This window comes from Megalobrama amblycephala, linkage group LG1, assembly GCF_018812025.1.
Source record: "Megalobrama amblycephala isolate DHTTF-2021 linkage group LG1, ASM1881202v1, whole genome shotgun sequence".
NCBI lineage: Eukaryota > Metazoa > Chordata > Actinopteri > Cypriniformes > Xenocyprididae > Megalobrama > Megalobrama amblycephala.
The window spans coordinates 6,630,182-6,651,337 of NC_063044.1; the positions used below are offsets into that span (position 1 = coordinate 6,630,182).

General features: G+C 37.0%; 1 protein-coding gene across 1 annotated transcript; it reads left to right on the forward strand.

Annotated features, from left to right (window-relative positions):
- Positions 1-1,703: 1,703 nt before the first annotated feature.
- On the forward strand, positions 1,704-17,508 carry LOC125262521. Its single transcript, XM_048181322.1, is given in 11 exon segments — positions 1,704-1,778; positions 2,701-2,736; positions 5,187-5,321; positions 5,775-5,787; positions 5,790-5,944; positions 6,032-6,316; positions 9,267-9,401; positions 9,840-10,010; positions 10,107-10,388; positions 15,891-16,133; positions 16,227-17,508. Coding segments are annotated over 11 exon segments (1,617 nt in total). The 5' UTR covers positions 1,704-1,747; the 3' UTR covers positions 16,358-17,508.
- Positions 17,509-21,156: the final 3,648 nt, after the last annotated feature.

Genomic DNA, 21,156 nt, shown 5'->3' on the forward strand with positions numbered 1-21,156 from the left:
CAATTTTTACTCTTGTCTTGACATCAGAGTCTCTTTCCCAAACAGCTAACCTATTAAAGTTGTTTTGCAGAGTTCCATTGGACCATGTGAGGTCTAAGAAAAGCAATGCATTTCTGTATTCTGATGAGAGCCCATCAAACCACATGTGGACCAGTGGTCCATTATCCTCTAACACCTTCTCTGGAGTGTCAACTATTCCACTGTATGCTGCCGCTGACTGACAAAATCTTTCAGTGTACTCACTTACAGTTTCATCCTTCTTCTGTACACAACTAATGATCTTTGTCCAGTCCACCTTTGGTCCAACAAGGTTCTGTAACACTCTCAGAACTCCTTCTCTCAATTCACCTTTGCTGGAATGCTGAAACTCAGAATTATTTACAGCACTTTCAAAATCATTGAATTCTGACTCTTTCAGGATTTGTGACATTAGCTGCGTGACTTCAGCTAGGGACATATCATAGAGCTTCATTTTTCTGGACAACTCTGTCCTAAACTCAGAAAAGTTTCTATGCACTGATGGCAAATTCTCAGCAATTCTTTCTATGTCTTCAGGACCTATAGTGGTACTGACTGCTTGTAACTGCAGTATGGGGGTTACAGATGGAACTGTGTCAACCCCTTTTGCCCTACTCTGAGCCTTTTGTCTCACTCCACACACTTCAGCTGCATTTACATCTTTATCCATGAATCCAGTATTGCTATTGCCCTCTAGTCTACAGAAAGACTGTATGTCAGGATAGCTTCATCTGACTGTTGGTCTTTTGAGTCACATTTGGTTGAGGCTTTAAGGCCCAACTTCTGAGTGAGATGAGACACTCGAGTGTGCAACTGTTTGTTCTGCTTTTCTAACTTAGCAATACGTTGGATTTGTTCTTGTGCAATGGATAGAGTAAATTCTCTGTGGCAGCAGATAATGCCCTTCATATTTTTCTTACGAATACAAGCACCAAGTACCTTTTTGCATTCTTCAATGGACCAAACCTTTTCTGGATGAATCCCAAATTTCTTTGTCAAATCCAATCTGACTGACTCAGTCACAATTGAGTCCATGTGCTTTCCTAACAATGATTTGAAATCACTATCTGTCCATAAAGAAGTAGCTAGTCCACCTTTCTCAGTTGTTGGAATTAGTCTAGCGTACTTTCTCAACATTGTGTAATGTCTTTCTGGCACAACAATACACTTCAACACTTCCCTGACAGAGCAGAGGTTAACCTAGTTAATACACATCGTAATGTATTCAACCTTCTCTGGTGAGCAGAGTAGAACCAACTTGCTAGCACACTGTAACAGTTGTAACCTTCTCTGAATTAACAGAGGATGAACCTTCTTCTCTAGCAAATTAGAGGATGGCTATTCTGTTAACACACCATCTTCCCTGATTAAACAGAGGATAAACAATATTAGCATGTAATGCTAAAACTTCCCTTCCTGAACAGAGGATAAACTTCGTCTCTAAAAGAACATTTTTAGAGGATAACTTAGTTAACCAAACCCTACAGCTGTCTGTTAACTCTTCTCTGACGGCGCAGAGGATAACAATTTTGTACTGGTCTTAATGGTTCTTTTGGATAGAGTATTACTCACCAACCCTTGGGTGTTCATTTGAGGTTCATTTGTATGAGGTTCATTTGTATGTCTTTAATCTGTTATTATGTTCCTAAAGATCTGACTGTAGGTTTCAGGAAGTCTTGAGGCTTTAACGCAATCTGTGTCTTTAACGGTCTGTCATTATTCAGTCAGTATGGAGCTCAGTCAACTTCCTCTTGTGCTCTGTGAGTATTATTTTCACTGGATGTTAACTGCTCATATTATGAATAGGATTGAACAGGTTCATGTGACTAATTAGTGTTCTTGGATTATTTTTTTCTTCTTTTCATGCTGCTCTCAGTGTTTCAGATCCAGCTCTAGTTCATGATATATGAGTGAAAGACAATCTTGAGAGAGGAAGAGTGCAGTTAGAGCTGTTTGTGAAAGAGAAATGAACTCTGTTGTGTTTGAGTCAGTCTGTTTGTTCAGTCACTCAGTTTTGTGCTTTCTAATAGTGTTTGTTGAATCAGTTCTGTTGGTTTGATTTGTACAGTTTGCTGGGGTAGGCAAGTTTGGTCCTAGAGAGCCACTGTCCTGCAGATTTCAGCTCCAGCCCTAATAAAACCCTCACCTGCCTATAGCCTTAGTAATCCTGAAGGGATTGATTAGCTTGTTCAGGTGAGTTTGATTAAGGTTGGAGCTAAACTCTGCAGGACAGTGGCTCTCTAGGACCAAACTTGCCTACCCTTGCACTACTTAGTCTCCAGTAGATGTTCACTAGTGTATTAGTAAGAGTTTAAATTATGAGTGAAATGATAGTGTTTCACAAGCAAAGGACGAATATTCATTTATAAAATGCCTAAAGTATAATACAAAGTTGAACAGCTCCATGTTCAATAATTGTTAGACTTTCTTGTATTTGGCTGAGCTGTCGTTTGGCTGGCTTGTTAATGTATTAGATTTCTCTACATAAAATAAGTAACCTTGTCCAGAGATCTTGTGAGGAGGAGAAACACAGCCGGTTCCCTCATGGGAGGAACTTTGAAAATAAGATCCCACAGAAACTCTCTCAGGATAACCAATGGATGAGTTTGATTATCTTTACCAGGAACATTTAAAAATACACATAATCTTTCATGAGTTTATTATTTATTTATATTTTTTCAGTGCTGATTTCAAACATCCACTCTGGACATACTGAAGGTGAGTGAATATGATTCATAAATTTAATCACAAATGGGTGATTCTGTTACAAACCAGCAGTCAGATTCACAAAATATCATTCTTAAAAACTAGTTGTAAATAACTTCTTAATCCTTTGATGCACAAATGACCTGACTGAGTTTTTAGTTTTTATATCTTTGCAAGAAATTAAATATCTTGTTTTTGATTTTCTACAAATCATGTTTATTTTTTCTTTGTTACTATATACAAACACAGTTTTTGTATTTATACATTGATTTTACACAAATGGGTCAAAAATGACCAATATAGAAATCTTTAATATTTGCACATTTTTGCAAGTAGGAACATACTTACTGCAGACAACTGTTCATCTGCCACACATTTCATATCTTAACAAGGCTACTTTTGTATATTTGATGGTGTAAGTCTTATTATATTTCATATATTAGGCTATATATTATATTTCATCATTTTTATTTTTTGTCATAAATCAATGCTATTGGTCACTCTTTAAGTCTGTCAGTGTTCCTGAAAAGTAACAGTTTTGGACATATACAACATGGGTCTAAAGTGACCTGAATGAGTTATTATTTTCTATATCGCATATATTACAATAAATTAATTTCATCATTCATTATTCCAGGTATTACTCAATAAACAAATCCTTATTTTATTTTTTCCTTTCTTTTTGAATAATTTTTTTTTTTTTTTTTTTTGTGTCATTACCTTTCTTAAGGCCAAATTATACTTCACTTTTCACATACGTGAGGGTCAGCATACATATTTTTTTGTAACTTTTTATAATTTCCTCCGGATTTCTCTTACTTTGTATGTGCAGGTTGACCATACACATTTAAATTGTGTTCGACTGTGTGCAAAGTATACTTTCAGCTTTTTTTTTACAGTGCTGTCATCATCCAGTTCAGTTCTGTTCACATACATTAGTGTCTTTTTAATCTGCCTGCATTGACACCATTGTGTGCGAACAGAACTGAGCTAGACGATGTTTTCTCCAGTGCTGATATATAGATAAATTAACTAATTATTGATTTTACAACAAAGTTAATCAATACTGCATTTATTTAAACTGGACAATGACACATTTTCTTTAAGAGCTGCTGTGCAGCCAAAATTATTTACTAGTTTTCACTGTAAAGCTGCTTTGACACAATCTGCATTGTAAAAAGTGCTATATAAATAAAGGTGACTTGACTTGACTTTACTTTATGCACAACATATCCAGGCATCTTTCGATGAAATAGCTGTTGAACCAGGTGAAGGTGCTGGGCAGCTCCTCGGGATATTTCTGTTCTGCCCTGAGTTGGGGGACTAATTGCTTCATCCTGTTTTGTATGCAGCATCTCTACAACCATTTCAGCCATTTTAGTATGGACCAGCCATACTAACAGACTGGATAAAGAAAATCAAAAGCACAAGAATATTTACAAATACACATCAAACTCGTTGACTGATAAAGTTATTATATATTTTCACTGTTGGACAGAAACCTTGTTCAAAACTGTTACTTTTCAGGAACACTGATAGATGTAAAGGGTGACCAGTAGCATTGATTTATGACAAAAAAAAAAATGATGAAATATAATATATATCCTAATATATGAAATATAATAAGACTTACATCCATCAAATATACAAAAACAGCCTTGTTGAGACGTGAAATGTGTGGCGGACGAACAGTTTTCCGCAGTAAATATGTTCCTATTTGCAAAAATTTGCAAAGGTTTCTATATGGGTCATTTTTGTGTTAAATTGATGTAGACATACAAAAATTGTAAGGAAGAAAAAATAAACATAATGATTTGTGAAAATCAAAAACAAGATATTTAAGGAATAACTTAAGGAAATGAATACGGGTCATTTTTGACCCATGTTGTGCATTAGAAGGGGTTTTCATAGCTTGTGCATCAAAGGGTTAAAGTTAGCATAACCTCCAACCTGTCTTAAATCCCCAAAGAAACATTCTTATGAATGTTCTAACAGAACTTTTTTTCTTAAGAAGATTTTCATGAATCTATCCCCAGCAGTGTAAATAAGTGTCATGATTATAAATACAGCTTTTTAAACAAGTTATATAAATGATTCATGTGTTGTGAACTAGTAAAACCACACGGAACAAAAACAAAAAACACCAGAAACATTCACTCACAAAAATGACAATTCAAAAATATTACATGGCCAAAATTTGTTATGAAGAATATAGAAAAATAAAGTATCTTCTGACATTTACTTTGTCTTGAATATCAGTAACTCTACAGACACCACCTAGTGCTTTAAACTACAACAACAATGTTCAACACTTTGGTATCTGATACTGTGTGTCTCTTTGTCTGCTGGTGTAGATGAAGGTGGTGTGAAACCCTGCTTTGAGCTCAGAGCTTCTAACCTAAAGGATGAGGGTTTGAATCCCACATAGGGTGATCTTTGCACCTTTCATTTCTCTATTTCAGATAAAGTCCAGTTAAGTGTTTCTCCTCAGCAGTGGTTGACTGAAGGAGATCCAGTGACTCTGATCTGTGAGGTTAAAGGCTCCTCTACAGGCTGGACATTCAGCTGGTTCACTGTAACTGAAACTGACTCATCAGGTCAGTAATGTGCTTCATGTTGTATCATCTGAATTAGCTGATTTTTATTCTGAAATATTAATATTTCTGAATCCAAACAATAGAGACAGGGTATGTAGACGTGTATTGTTCCGGAGTGCAAAAATTCAAAGAGTAAAAGTTTAGCAGGAGTGAGTTACAATCAGTGATTATAAACCTCTGTCGATCAGACTGTTCATGGTTGAGGATACAAAAATACAGAAGTATACTCTGTAGATTTCACAAAAGCCCTGGAGATGTCAAAAGTCTAATATGTAAAATGTCATCTGGTGGACTTTTACTGACAAATAAATATGAATAACTCTGTCCAGGAAACAGAGAATGAGTAAACATTGTTCATTTACATTTACTACCAACATTGTAACAATTCAAAGCAGGTTGAAATCAGTGAAGTTACACTTTAAGGTGAAATCTACACATTCTCTTACTTTACAGACATCAGTGATCATTATGAGCTGCTTCAGACAGCAGAAGAGGAGCTGGAGGAAAATACACTGTCAGTTCTGCTACTGTAAACCACACTGGAGTTTATGTGTGTAGAGCAGAGAGAGAAAAACCAGCCTATAAAACAACATACAGCAACAAACAACCACTGTGGGTCACTGGTGAGTTCATGTAGAGTTTAAACAATTGGTTAAACTTTAATAAAGAAAACTGTTATGCTCAAATCTGAAAAGTAATTGTCTTGTCAGGTGTTTCTCCTCCAGTCTCTCTGATCATAAATCCCAGCAGATCTCAACACTTCACATCTGACTCTCTCTCTCTGAGCTGTGAGGACCAGAGTAACTCTGATGGATGGACAGTCAGAAGATACACAGACAGTTGGGGGCGACTGGAAGATTGTTCATCATCACACTGGGGATCACAAACAGGATCTACATGTACAATCAGATTCACCACCCCATCACACACTGGAGTGTACTGGTGTCAGTCTGAATCTGGAGAGAAATCTCATCCTGTTAATATCACTGTACAAAGTGAGTCTGTGTTTCTGTATTCATTTATTTCACTGGCAGTTTACAGTCAATGCATGAAGAACAGCATCAATGGGCAAAAGTTGTAATAAAAATCTAGTTCTGTCAGAAAATATAGAAATCTATTATTGTTCATATAATCTTACTCTTTATGCAATCAGCACGTGTTTCCTGTGTACTGATATCTGGAAAAGGCGCTCAGCCAATCAGATTCAAGAACCAGAACGAACTGTTGTATAAACTATATGTCAAACTATTTATGTCAAAACTATAAAAAAGAAGTAAATAATGAATAAAAAAAATGAATAATAATAAGAAGAAATAAGAAGTAAACCATTTATAACAAAGTCCACATTAAATGTTTTGCAAATTTCACTATATCCCAAGTAACAGATGGAAATAATATACATATTTATATTGACTGCAATAGCATTTTTATAGACATTGGTAAATAAAATAAATAATTCCTGCAAAAAATCAAAAAATCTGGTACTAGAGCACAACTGCAATGTGGAACTAACATGATCCTTCACACATGCACTCGCACACACGCACACACACACAAATACGCAGACACACATGTGGACATAGGTGTGTGTTCACTCTTCACTCCTGTAAAAAATTAATTCCTTATTCTAAAGTTAATTATTTTTATACATTTGGATTATTGAAGTAAATAATATGTGATTAAAATGAAGTCTTGTCTTTTAGTGGCAACTTATGTGGATTTTTGTGAATTTATTTGGCATTATTGCAATAACAAGACTTCAAAAGACCTCAAACAACAAAAAAATGTAACTTTTGACAAAAATACTAGTTTAATGTATTTTATAATGTTCATATATATGAAGAGTTTGGTTCCAAAACGCAATAACTCCATTTTGATTAATTTGAGTAAAAAGGTGTTTTCTTTACCAAGAAAATGGCAAGATGAAAACCAGTATTTTCTGTTTCAAACTTTCACATAGCATCTTTTGGTTATAAAAACATTAAAAATTCAAATCTACATTTTGATTTTAAAAAGTTTATTATAAAAAGTTTTATTTTTTTTCCCCAAAATGCGATAAATCTATCACATCTTGTTAATGTTATAAATTATTTGTCATTACTGATTAAAAAGTATCTGGAGTCACCGCACAGTTAAATAAACACATTTGCCGAGTACATTGGTATTAAAAACGGCTTTTAAAAAAAGCCTTCAATGTTTACAGTGCGTGGAATGGTGCTCTGTGATTGGTTGAGAGCGGATATATCGCGTTCTGCAGAAAAAGGAGAGTTGCGTTTGTCGCGTTTTGGAAAGAAAGGGAGAAAACATGACATAACATGACGGATATCGCATTTTGCGAAAAATTTATAAATTACTTTTCAATACCGACCAGGTACAATTTTTTGATAATGGCGTTTATCGCGTTTTGGAACCAAACTGCTCATATATATAGACCTTATTTACCAGAAAAACAAGCGCGCCGCCATCTTTATAAAATTGTCTTTGAACTTCCGTTTTTGCCGTAGCTCTGTACATTTCTATGGCATAACTGTCAAAGAATAATTAGTTGGTTAAGTGGATTTACGTGTTGTAGAGTTAATGAAAGTTATCATGAGCATTGTTATGTTTAAAGCAGATGTCTTTACAAATGTCAGTAGGTCGGGAAGATTTTAAAACGAGCAGTTCATTCATAAATCTAATATCGCTGTGGAAATACAAACCGGAAGTCAAAAAACAACGAGCGCAACGCTGAAAAGAGGCAGGGCTACATAAGGTCTATATAGAGGGTATGCACGTGACGTCACCCTCGACCGTTACGACTGCGGTCACGCCCACTGAGTGGCAAAAGACTGAAGGAGCTCGCACACCGGACGCGAAGCTCAGCGCCTCGCCACGTCTTTAAAATTCGAACGCTTTGTTTTCTATGAGTGTAACTTATGCCTGGCTCACACTACAGGAGTTTTAAGCCAATTTATGCCCGATTTTCCCCTCCTGAGAATCGGAGAAAAAATCTTGTCCACGACCTCGATCGGTTCCGATGTTCGGTGCAGATTATCTGGTAATGTGAGACTTTCACAGATAAAATCTTGCACCTCCCGATCTGATCTCACACAAATCGGGCTCACCCCGATCATATCAAACATGTTTGATATTTATCGGGATGAGCAAGATTGTAATAACGTCAGTACTGTCACAATAGCCAATAGGAAACAAGTATATGACGCGACGGAAGTGACAGACATTTCGAAATGGCGACCGCGAAACCAAGATCAAGGAATCTACAATGTAAAAGGTGACACTATCGCTTTTGAACTAGGCAGGCAATATTATAACGGTAAACATTCTAGCACACTACGATAGTAATAAAAGGTCAATTTTACCTCCATTTCTCGCTGAAGAACTGACAATCCACGTTGAGCCCGTCTCCTCAACCATTTTTTCATCCACACTCGTTTATTCTTCCGCTTTTGTGTTTTCTCACAACAAACGATTATTATTGCTACAGCAAGTTTTCGTGTTTCAATATCCATTTTGTTTACATCCGCTTTCGATCTGCTGCGTAGATCACGTGACGCGCTTCCTCTGGCAGATAATCTTAATAACATTTTGTAGTGTGTGATGCTCCGCGAATTTCAAATCTTGTAGTGTGAGCATGTTTAAGATTTGAGGGAAGAAAATCTGCAAAGATTCTCCTGAAGTGTGTGCTGCAACCAGATTTTACAATCAGATAGGATTTTAAAACTCCTGTAGTGTGAGCCAGGCATAACTCTACAGACACCACCTAGTGCTTTAAACTACAACAACAATTTTCAACACTTTGGTATCTGATACTGTGTGTCTCTTTGACTGCTGGTGTAGATGAAGGTGGAGTAAAACCCTGCTTTGAGCTCAGAGCTTCTAACCTAAAGGATGAGGGTTTGAACCCCACATAGGGTGATCTTTGCACCTTTCATTTTTCTATTTCAGATGAAGTCCAGTTAAGTGTTTCTCCTCAGAAGTGGTTGACTGAAGGAGATCCAGTGACTCTGATCTGTGAGGTTAAAGGCTCCTCTACAGGCTGGACATTCAGCTGGTTCACTGTAACTGAAACTGTCTCATCAGGTCAGTAATGTGCTTCATGTTATATCATCTGAATTAGCATGATTTTATTCAAGTCTGAATCCAAACAATAGAGACAGGGCATGTAAACTTGTATTGTTCTTGGGTGCAAGAATTCAGAGAGTAAATGTTTAGCAGTAGTGAGTTACAGTTTTCAGTGATAAACCTCTGTTGATCTGACTGTCCATGGGTGAGGATACAAAAATAGAGAAGTATACTCTGTAGATTTCACAAAAGTCCTGAAGATGTCAAAAATCTTATAGGTAAAATGTGTCATCCAGCGGACTTTTGCTGACAAATAAATATGAATAACTCTGTCCAGGAAACACAGAGAATGAGTAAACACTGTTCATTTACATTTTACTACCAACATTATAACAATTCAAAGCAGGTTGAAATCAGTGAAGTTACACTTTAAGGTGAAATCTACACAATTTACAGACATCAGTGATCGTTATAAGCTGCTCTCAGACAGCAGCAGAGGAGCTGGAGGAAAATACACTATCAGTTCTGCTACTGTAAATCACACTGGAGTTTATGTGTGCAGAGCAGAGAGAGAAGAAACAGCCTATAAAACATGGTACAGCAACAGACAACCTCTGTGGGTCACTGGTGAGCTCATGCAGAACTTAAACGATTGATTAAACTTTAATAAAGAAAATTCATATGTTTAAATTTGAAAACTTATAGCTTTAATTGTCTTGTCAGGTGTTTCTCCTCGAGTCTCTCTGATCATCAGTCCCAACAGAACTCAACACTTCAGATCTGACTCTCTCTCTCTGAGCTGTGAGGACCAGAGTAACTCTGATGGATGGACAGTCAGAAGATACAGAGACAGTCGGCGGCTGGAAGATTGTTCATCATCACACTGGGGATCACAAACAGGATCTACATGTACAATCAAATCCACCATCACAGTGGACACTGGAGTGTACTGGTGTCAGTCTGAATCTGGAGAGAAATATCATCCTGTTAATATCACTGTACACTGTGAGTCTGTGTTTCTGTATTTATTCATTTCACTGGCAGTTTACAATCAATGCATGAAGAACAGCATCAATGGGCAAAAAACAAACAAAAACTTAATGCACAAGCTGTAATAAAAATCTAGTTTTGTCAGAAAATATAGAAATGTATTATTGTTCATATAATCTTACTCTTTATTCAATCAGCACATGTTTCCTGTGTTTCTGTAGCTGGTGTGATTCTGGAGAGTCCTGTTCATCCTGTGACTGAAGGAGATACGCTGACTCTACACTGTTTAGATAAGTTTACAACCCCATCAATCCTCAGAGCTGATTTCTATAAAGATGAATCACTCATCCAGAGTCAAACTACAGAGATGATCATCTCTACTGTCTCAAAGTCAGATGAGGGTTTCTACTTACTGCAAACACCCAGAGAAAGGAGAGTCGCCCAAGAGCTGGATCTCAGTCAGAGGTGAGAGTCAATGAAACTGTGAGTGATTTATGTCTTCATATGTCCTCGTTCAGATATAGTTCATGATAAAGTGCAGTGATGCAGTTACACTGACAGTATCAGGTGAGTTTAATCATCTCTTCATAAACACACACAAGTTTAACATGTTATTAATGAGTGATTTGCTTCTTTACATTAAGATACTTTTTTTAACCAAAATTGTCTCACATGATCTTCAAATCAAGTCTCAAAGTTTGCTGAATTTCTGGATTTTTCACATCCATTACCAAATAACAGCCTAAAAAGTATTCATGATGTATGTTGATGATTTTTCTTATTTTATTTTATCTTATTATTATTATTTGCATTTCACATCTTTGAATACATCTAAACAAGTTTTCAAATAGACGCTATGTTTATAAGTTGCATATTTCGGTTCTAAATATCTAAAAAAAAAAAAAAACTTCTGAGACACAACAACAGTATTTGTAAAATGATTGTGGGTTTTCTCGTTCATCATGACACTCGCTGTGAGAAATGCTGCAGTGATACAAACAGTGAAACGGTTCCCATGGTGATACTGATAGAATATCTGGAAAAGGTTCTCAGCCAATCAGATTCGAGAACCAGGACGAACTGTTGTATAAATACATATACACTGTTGAGGGTTAAATAAAATATTAATGATAAAACAAATCAAATAATTTCCTGCCTTTATAACTATAAATATCTCTTTTTAAAGACATTAAGCTGCGGTGCTGTTTTCAAAACTTTGCCTTTGTGAATAAAATAAGAAGTATTTTATTTAATGAATAAAAATTAAGAATTAAAAAATAAGAAGTAAACAATTTATAACAAAGTCCACATTTTTGTCCTACAAATGTATTCCAAATTTCACCATATCCAAAGTAATAGATGGAATTAAAAATATATATTTTTTGTTTCATATTATCCAAGTAAATACCTCAGTCCAAAATATATGAACCAAATTACATTGTAAAATGAATGATCAACAGTTTCAATATCATTATTACAAATTTGGCAAGTGTTGAATCCACATTAAATCTTATCTGGATAAATATCATTCATCATTTTAAAACATATTTTAACATATTAAAACATATTTTCTTCTGAATTCCTTTACTGATTTCCTTCTGAGATGTTGAAAACTGTAATCTCTTCTTATATGACCAGGATATCTTTCCTGCACAAGACAATTCCTTATAATCTTATCAGAGTTCACTCCTTACAATATCACTTATTTTGCCTAAATTATGATCAACTATCTTGGGAATGATGAAATACATTAAAACCCCCTTTAACATACTAATCACTGGTAAAGTAACACTTAACTTCTTATGTAATCGTTTTTTCTTACAATTAAAATTGAATTGGGTGAAGAAATCACTATAGCTCCAAAAACATCCATTATTATCCATCATGTGCAACAAACACCTCTTTTCCACCAATCCTCCAAAACAAAGATTTTCTTTGAATTCTTATGGAATATATCTTTGTCGGTTCATTTATCTGATCAGAGATGGCAGGTTTGGTGACAGCACCACCTACTGGTCAGAAATGATACCAATTTATCCACATTATAATCTACTGTAGATGATTTTTAATGTTCATGTAAACACTTTGTTGAATGGTGTGTCTCTTTGACTGCTGGTGTAGATGTTGGTGGCGTGACACTGTGGCTCGAGCTCTAGATTATTAACACAAAGATTGTGGGTTTGAACCTGTATTGTCTTTATATTATGACATGTGAATGTTGGCCTTTTTGACCCTGTAATGTTTCATACAGTGTCTGTGAAATTAAAGGGGTCATGAAATGGATTTTTTTTAAACTATTTTATGTTTTCTGAGGTGCACTTATAATGTTAATATGATTTTTACATCAAATAATTGTCATAATTTAGAAATAAATGGCTGATTTTAGTCCTCTGATTTGAACTCTGTTTGAAGGGGCGTGTCTGCTGTGAGACTTCAGTGTAAACGCCCACTGCTGTGATTGGCTGACATCTTTGCAATTGAAATAAGTATTACATGTGGAATCCTCTAGAATAATTTTACAACATTTTTACTCTTACAGCTGTGGAGATTAACAAATCATGAAAAGTGTTGATTATTGCATTAAATTTAGATCCTGTTACATGGAAGTTTGCAGTTATTAACATTGATCAGATGACAGTCTGTTGATCACGTGAATGAAGTGATCTCGTCAATCGCAACACAATTTCTGCACTCTCACGAAATGCTTTCATGAACTAACAATGCAAACATCATGTAAATACAGTAAGAGATTCACTGTGTAGTGTAAGAGTGTCACTATAACGGGAGTTTTGTGTTCAGATAAACTCGCGCTGCGTGATCGACAGCTTCAGCCATTATAAAGAGAGCGTTCTTTGAAGTAAAAAATATTAGGATTATTCATTTTGAATTTAACTGTCATTACCGTATTTCATTAAAAATGAAATATGTTACATAGAGTTTGTGGGGTCTTGCTGATTCCAGAACAGTTGATTCCTGATCTTTGAACAAATGTTTTTGGGCAAAGCCAGTGTCATATTATAACTTGTTCTCAAAACAGTCTCTGGTCAACTTACAGTACAAACACTCAAATCAGCACTGAGGTGACTAGAGCCACAGCCAGGAACAGCACATGGCATCGCAATCTTGTTATTATAATCTTATCGTAAACAGCTTTGGATCCACTTGCTCATGGCCTGAACATCAGTGGGTGGGGACAACGATGCAATGATGTAAAAGTAGGCGTTGTTGTCTTGCTCCAAAGGCAGTAGTATGCAAATGAGTGTACCCCTGTGGCGTCAACTGGTATATGTCAGGCTTTGTTACAATGAAGGCAGACGAGGAAGACGAGTACAAAATTAACAACGTAGTTTAATGTATGAAGATCCAATGGAACAGGCAAGAAGGTAGCAACACAAACATACTAAAGATGATACCGGACCAAGAACTGAACTCAGGCAGGAAATTAATTACACAATACAAATGACAAACAGCTGTGAAGGTAATCAGTGTCCATGGTGAATGATGAGTGGCGGGAACAGAGAACCACATGACAAACAAAACAAATGGGACAAGGCGTTTGTCTCCCCCCCCACCCCCCCATAACGGAACATCCAAGGGGAAGGCCAGAGGGGGTTCTGGAGGTGGACAGAGAGATGTGGACAGAGTGATGGTGATGGAGTGGCGATGGAAGGACGATGATCCCCTGGCGGCGTTGGTGGTGGAGCTCCCCAGAACTGACAGTCCACGGCAGAGTCGAAGATGGAAGGAGCCCAGATGGTGTTGGGCGGACTGACGGCATCTGGGGGACGACTGATGGAGACTCGGCAGGTGGATCCAGGGGCGCAGACAGAGAGGTTGCGAACTCCTGTGACGTCGCAGGCTTAGGAGACCCCGCTGACGTCATGGTGACGATCGACATAGGTGGAGCTGGAGATCCCAAAGGCTGAGGGGAAGGAGGAACCCCCTGTAGCTGTAGGGGTGGAGGGACAGAGTGGAACAAACAGCCCACAAGTCTGTGGCTGAAGAGGTGGGACGACTGACCAAGGGGGAGCCGGCCTGGACAAGGGAGACTGGAGGAGCCGCTAGTAGGAGGGTCTCTGGAGAAACCGTAGGTGGGAGTAGCCTGGACGGAGCCGGCAGGTCGACAGGCCGTGATGGAGCGAAGAGGTCGACGGTGGGAGGCGAAGCCACAGGATCCTCTTGCCTGGGCGCTGCTGATGGATGTATGACCTGTGGCTCGACGTCACAGGGATTCCCCAGATTCGGCTCAGGGCTGGAGACATCAGGCAGCGATGGGACTGGAGGACTGGCTGTGCTCTGCGGTGACGTCAGCGAGGGAAGAGCAACGGTAAGGAAGACAGAGTTCATTGTGTAGTCCATAAAAGATGATGCTGATGATGATGATGTTACCAGGTGGGATAGGTTGGGAGTCAAGTCCTCGCTGAAGTCAATCAGCCAGTCCTCCCTCTCCGAGGTCATGTCTCCTTCATCCGCAGGTGTCGTGGGCTCACACTCCTGGTCAGACGTTTGATGGAGCTCCTCTTCTGGGGCAAGGGTCACCTCTGTCCTCATGAACTCGGGATCCAGTTGATGCGTCGTGGCCGGTGGAAACTCTCTGTCTGCGGGGGGCTCGCATGAGAACTCCGCGGCCGTTAGGGACAATCTGGGCTCTGGGTCTGGCGATGTTCTGGACTGGGACGTGACACTCTCCAGACACCGGATGACGGCTTCTTTCCAGGAAAGTCCGGAGGTGTCTGGGAGGTCCACGGAATGATGGTAGTTTGGCCAGATCCAGAACAGTGACTTCAGGGTCTCGTTGTCAAAGTGGCAGGTCAGTGCAAGGCCGGTAAAGTCCTGGGTGAACACAAAAAAATCGTGGCTCGCAAACTTTGTTGCATAATCCATCTGGGTCCGGTATTCTGTCAGGCTTTGTTGCAATGAAGGCAGACGAGGAAGACGAGTACAATTCAACGACGTAGGTTAATGTATGAAGATCCAACAGAACAGGCAAGAAGGTAGCAACACAAACACATACTAAATACGATACCGGACCAAGAACTGAACTCAGGCAGGAATGTAAATACACAATACAAATGATAAATGGCTGTGAAGGTAATCAGTGTCCATGGTGAATGATGAGTGGTGGGAACATGACAAACAAATCAAACGGGACAAGGCGGTGACTGTGATAGTATAAAGAAGTTTCAAGAAGAGTTTTCAGTGATCAACAGGAACACATTCAGGTCTGTTTCTGAGTTTGACGGAGATAAATACTTCTGTTATGGAACAGACACTGAAAGATCACGCAGCTCTGGGGACGTCAGAGACTTGTTTTAAATCTGGTAAAAAGGAGCATAATAAGTGCCCTTTAACAAGAACAGGAAGGATCAATGGGCAAAAAACAAACAAGCAAACCAACAAAAAAAACCTGTTGTAATAAAAATGAGAAAATATAGAAATCAATTTTTTTATGTTACAATATTGTTCAAATAATCTTACTCTTTATGCAATCAGCACATGTTTCCTGTGTTTCTGTAGCTGGTGTGATTCTGGAGAGTCCTGTTCATCCTGTGACTGAAGGAGATACTCTGACTCTACGCTGTTTGAATAATTCTGCAACCCCATCAATCCTCAGAGCTGATTTCTATAAAGATGAATCACTCATCCAGAATCAAACTACAGAGATGATCATCTCTACTGTCTCAAAGTCACATGAGGGTTTCTACTACTGCAAACACTCAGAGAGAGGAGAGTCGCCCAAGAGCTGGATCTCAGTCAGAGGTGAGAGTCAATGAAACTGTGAGTGATTTATGTCTTCATATGTCCTTGTTCAGATATAGTTCATGATAAAGTGTTTGTGTGTCTCTTTTTCAGCGTCTCATTCAGTCTCTCTGATCTCTGTCCTCAACATACTCAGTTCTGCACTGGCAGCTTGTCCATATCTGCTCGTGACAGTCGTGCTGATTTACAAATGCTGCAGAATGAGAGGTAAAACATATGACTGATTTATTAGAAGTCATAATCATCATTATATTTAATTGACCAACAAATCAGTCAAATAATCATTAATATTATGTGATGTCACATTTGGCTTTGATCACTGAGGGTTTGTTCTTTGTGAAGCTGCTTCAATAACAGTGTTGTGAAAACTGCTTTACAAATACTGAACTGTCAAATTTGGTTAAATTAATATACTTACACCCCGTTTACACCTGTATTTAGAGTCATCCAGTTGTGATCCGATTGACCAAAACGCATCTTAATACCAGGTGGAAACGGCCTGAGTGTCGATTCTGAACGCTGATAATTCAGTTATATTTCAGTAGACTTTACCAAAAACAACAAATGTTATCCAGAATGCATTGTTCTCTATGGTATATTACTGTTTTAATGGAATACGGTGTGTTACTGTTACTATTTTGCCTTCTTTTTTCACAGTTTTACAGTGTATTTCTATCAGCATATTTCAGTAGCTTTTCAGTATTATTAGTAAAAGTTTAGTATAACCACATGAACACACAGTCATTTATAATATATTCCTTATTTTAGTGTAAATCTCCTGACTTGTATTGCTGCAACATTTAATATTTTAACTGTTTGATTTATTTTTTAATAAAGAAAAAGCCTTATTAAAATGTTCTGATGTCACATAAAAGCAGAAGAATCGTGACCTCTGACTGTAATGAATCAAGTTTTAATCTCTCAATTGTTTGGACTTTGCAGAATAAACTACTGTAATCTACAGAACTGATTATAGTAGAGAAAAATAATATAACTATACAATTTCCAACAGTTCTTGAACATGCATTTCTTTTATACAGAATTCACACATGATTATTTTTACATCCTGTAGTTCAGACTGACATGTGAAACTGTTACATACTAGTGTTCACATGAGAACTGCTGGTTGACGTTGTGATGGTTTTTAACACAACTGAACATGAACACATGGTGTCAAGTGCTGAATATGTGTTGAGAGTTGTGAAAAACAAGAATAGTGTTGATAGTTATGAGAAATCTTTTAGAAAATGGTCTGAAAACAAGATCTGATGTGATCTTCTCTTCACACCAGTTTATCTTTCTACAGCACTTCCTCTTTCACTCTCAGTCTCTCAGTTAAATGAGTCTTTCTACAATTTAGGGTACATGTCATGTTCATTAATGATAATTATGACTTTTCTAATCATTTTCTTCTCAAAAATTATATTTTATCCATTAAGTGAAAGCAGATCATCTAAGACCCTCCACCATGCCATGATCCAGGTTCGGTTCCCCTTCACAATCCTGGCTCTCCATCCTCCTCCTGGACTTTTTGTGTTCTGGTTTATGTTCAGTTGTCATGTTCGGTTAGGATGTCTGGAGTCGCCCTTAGAGGGAGAAATGTCACATCTGTTTTGGGTTTTGTTCCATGTTTATGGTTCCTTTGTTTCCTGGTTTTGTCATGTGATTCCCTAGTCTCATGTGTCATGTTCTGATTGGTTCCCTTGTTTTATGTGTCACGTTCTTTGGTTCATTGTGTTCAGGTGTTTCATGTTAGTCATTAGTTCATGTGTATATAGCCCTCATGTTTCCATTGTTTCTTTTGTCTAGCTTTGTTCATGTAACCCGCTGTTGGTGAGCTCTGTTTTGGGTCATATTCTGTTTTCTTGTATTGATTACACTTTTTGTAATAAACTGCAATAGGGTTCCCCTTTTGGAAACATCATGTAAAAAATGTTAAATAAAAAAAAAAAAAAAAGTAAAATCTTTGGGGATGACTTGCAATAGCGCACTTAAATTTGACAAGCAGAAAAATTAAATTGTCATTTCATTCATTCGTTTCAAAAAACAAATCAATTTGATTTGTTTTTTCAAATTGAGGATGATCGCTAAGATTAAGCCTTTTTTATCCCAGAAAGATTTAGAAAAAAAGTTATTCATATGTTTATCATATCAAGATTAGATTACTGCAATTCGCTATGTTACGGTGCTCAAAATAAAGTCTTAGAAAGACTGCAGATGGTCCAAAATGCAGCTACATGAATGCTCACAGTCCTGGGGTCTCATTTATAAAACTGTGCGTAGGATCCCTACTAAAATTGTACGTACGCGCAAAAGCTAGATTCTGCGTACGCACAAAAAAAAAATCAGATTTATAAAACGTATAATGCGTATGCCAGAACCTGCACACAAATCCCTTTATAAATCCCAGTCAGCGGAAGATTGTGCGTGCGTGCATCTCCACCCTGTCTCCTCCCCGAAATCACCATATATGGAGCTTACGACGCCTAGTTTTACTATGCATAACCACATCTGCATATCATTTCCATACATGTTCCCATCCACGTGACATTCACGGTTAACACCGTCAAAGGTACAAGACATTGGAAAATATTAGAGTAGTGCTTACCCTGGGACATGTGTCAAAAAGTGATTTATGGCCCCTTTGATTGATGACTTGACAGGTGTGACCTTTTGTCCTTCCGTTTCCGGACTGTGTCAACACAACCTTTGACCCCGATGTCATTGACCTATGACCTCCGGATATTAGGATGAATGTAATGTTGTTTGTGTTTGTCCATCTGGATGTTGACCCGTGAGCTCCGGGAGTGAATGATCGTTTGACCCGGTTGTTTGAACAGATATTTCGGGGGTGTCGCATTCCGTCACAGGGGCTTTTGTATGTGGACATCCTCTTCGTCTCAATGAGAAAAAATAATATTTTACCAATAGGGTCAATGCAATATACGCGCTCTCTCTCTCTCTCTCTCTCTCTCTCTCTCTCTCTCTCTCTCTCTTTCTCTCTTTCTCGTCACACACGTAATACAGATCTATTTAAAATAAATGAAAATATATTTATATAATATATTAAACTGAATAATGAACAACATTGGAACAATCCAATCCCTCTCCCACTCTCTCTCGGTCTTTCCAAGTGAGCAGCTCACACCCAGCCAGGCAGTGACAACAATGGGCCAAGCTGCATTCTATGGGACACTTAGTCTGTTACCTTTTCCAGAGAAAATGTTCAAAATGTTTAAATATGTTCTTAAAAATCTTTAAAGTTTTAATAAATCTTCCTATAAGGGTGATGCTTAAAATAAATCTCTGTATGTTTAAAAATGAGCTAGGAATATTGAGTGATTTGATTTAAAATGATTCCAGATATAAAGTCTCTATGTGTTGGACATACCCTATTAGGGATGAACATTAGGGATGAGATTTACACACATTACACTGAATAATAATAATCAAACATCTTACTAAATAATATAGTTTTAGCTAGATGAAAATATAAAAAATATCTTACACATCTTACTAAATAATAATATAGTTTTAGCTGGATGAAAATAATAATATCTTACATTTCCAGGGATCAGGAAATGTAATTCCTTTAAACATCATGAAGTTTTAATACTTATAATCCGTCTCTCTCTCTCTCTCTCTCTCTCTCTCTCTCTCTCTCTCACTCTCACACACACACACACACACACACACACACACACACACACACACACACACACACACACACACACACACATCATGGTGTAAAAACCTTTTCACAGAACAGGATAACACATCGTTCCAATAGACCACCTCATATTAATCCCAATACAATTAGTGACTATTTAAGAATGCCCAAAATGTTTATGGCTTTTTAGAACAATAATCCCAATACAATGGTTGTCTGTTTAAGAATGCCCAAAATGTTTATGGTTTGTTACCACAAACATCACAATACAATGGTTGTCTGTTTAAGGATGCCGAAAATGTTTATGGTTTGTTACCACAAACATCCCAATACAACAGGCATTCTCTCTCTCTCTCGCTCTCTCACACACACACTCACACACACACACACACACACACACACACACACACACACTCTTTTCAAAAGCGAAAAACTTTCTCTTCTTTGAATGAAGATGGTAATAAATAAAAGTATAACGATGTTAATAATAACAAACAGTTATCACTGTAAAGCTTCTTCGACACAATCTGCATTGTAAAAAGCACTATATACAGTAAATAAAGGCGACTTGACTAAATTTAGTGACACCAATTATTATAGTTTTATAATAAAATAAAATTAAATGAAAATTCAAATAAATGAAAATAAAAATCTTACAGCTTTCAGTGAGCAGGGAAAAGTGTTCCTTCTTGATGTACTTAACACTAAATGGTTTTCTCATTGTCTCTCCAAGTGACTTGCAACAAAGCATGATAGTGTCAGTGACAGAGGGGGAGAGCAATGGTTAGTGGGGGGTGGATGAAACAATATTTTGTTCAAGCTAACTTTTATTTTCAAAGCGTAAATATAGAAGTTTAAATTACATCTTTTAAAATTAAACAACTGTTCAAATTAAATCATTTTAGTTTTTTAAATTACATTTTTAAAAGTCTTAATAAATCAAACATTTGACATTTTATTATCAGGGTATGAGTAAAAATATATGGGTCTCGCAAACCATCTCTCACATTGTGTAACATTTTCAATAATTCAATATGAAAATCACCCAGCATTTTCAGAGAGAAACAATTATTTCATTCAGACCCTGTGATGCCTCAGGTTAGTTCTATAAAAGTAACTTGTCTCTATTTTAATATAAAATTATTCTAAATATAAATAATATCAAATATGTTGCTAAAAATTAATAAATAATAATTAATAATTAACAATTAAACAATTGAAATATAGGCTAAATTAATAAATAAAATAAAAAAATAAATAAAAAAAAACTTACATTTTCAGAGTGCCAAAGTAGGTCCTTTTGCAATGAAAATAAATGAGTAAAAATAAAACAAAAAGCATTAATAAAATAAA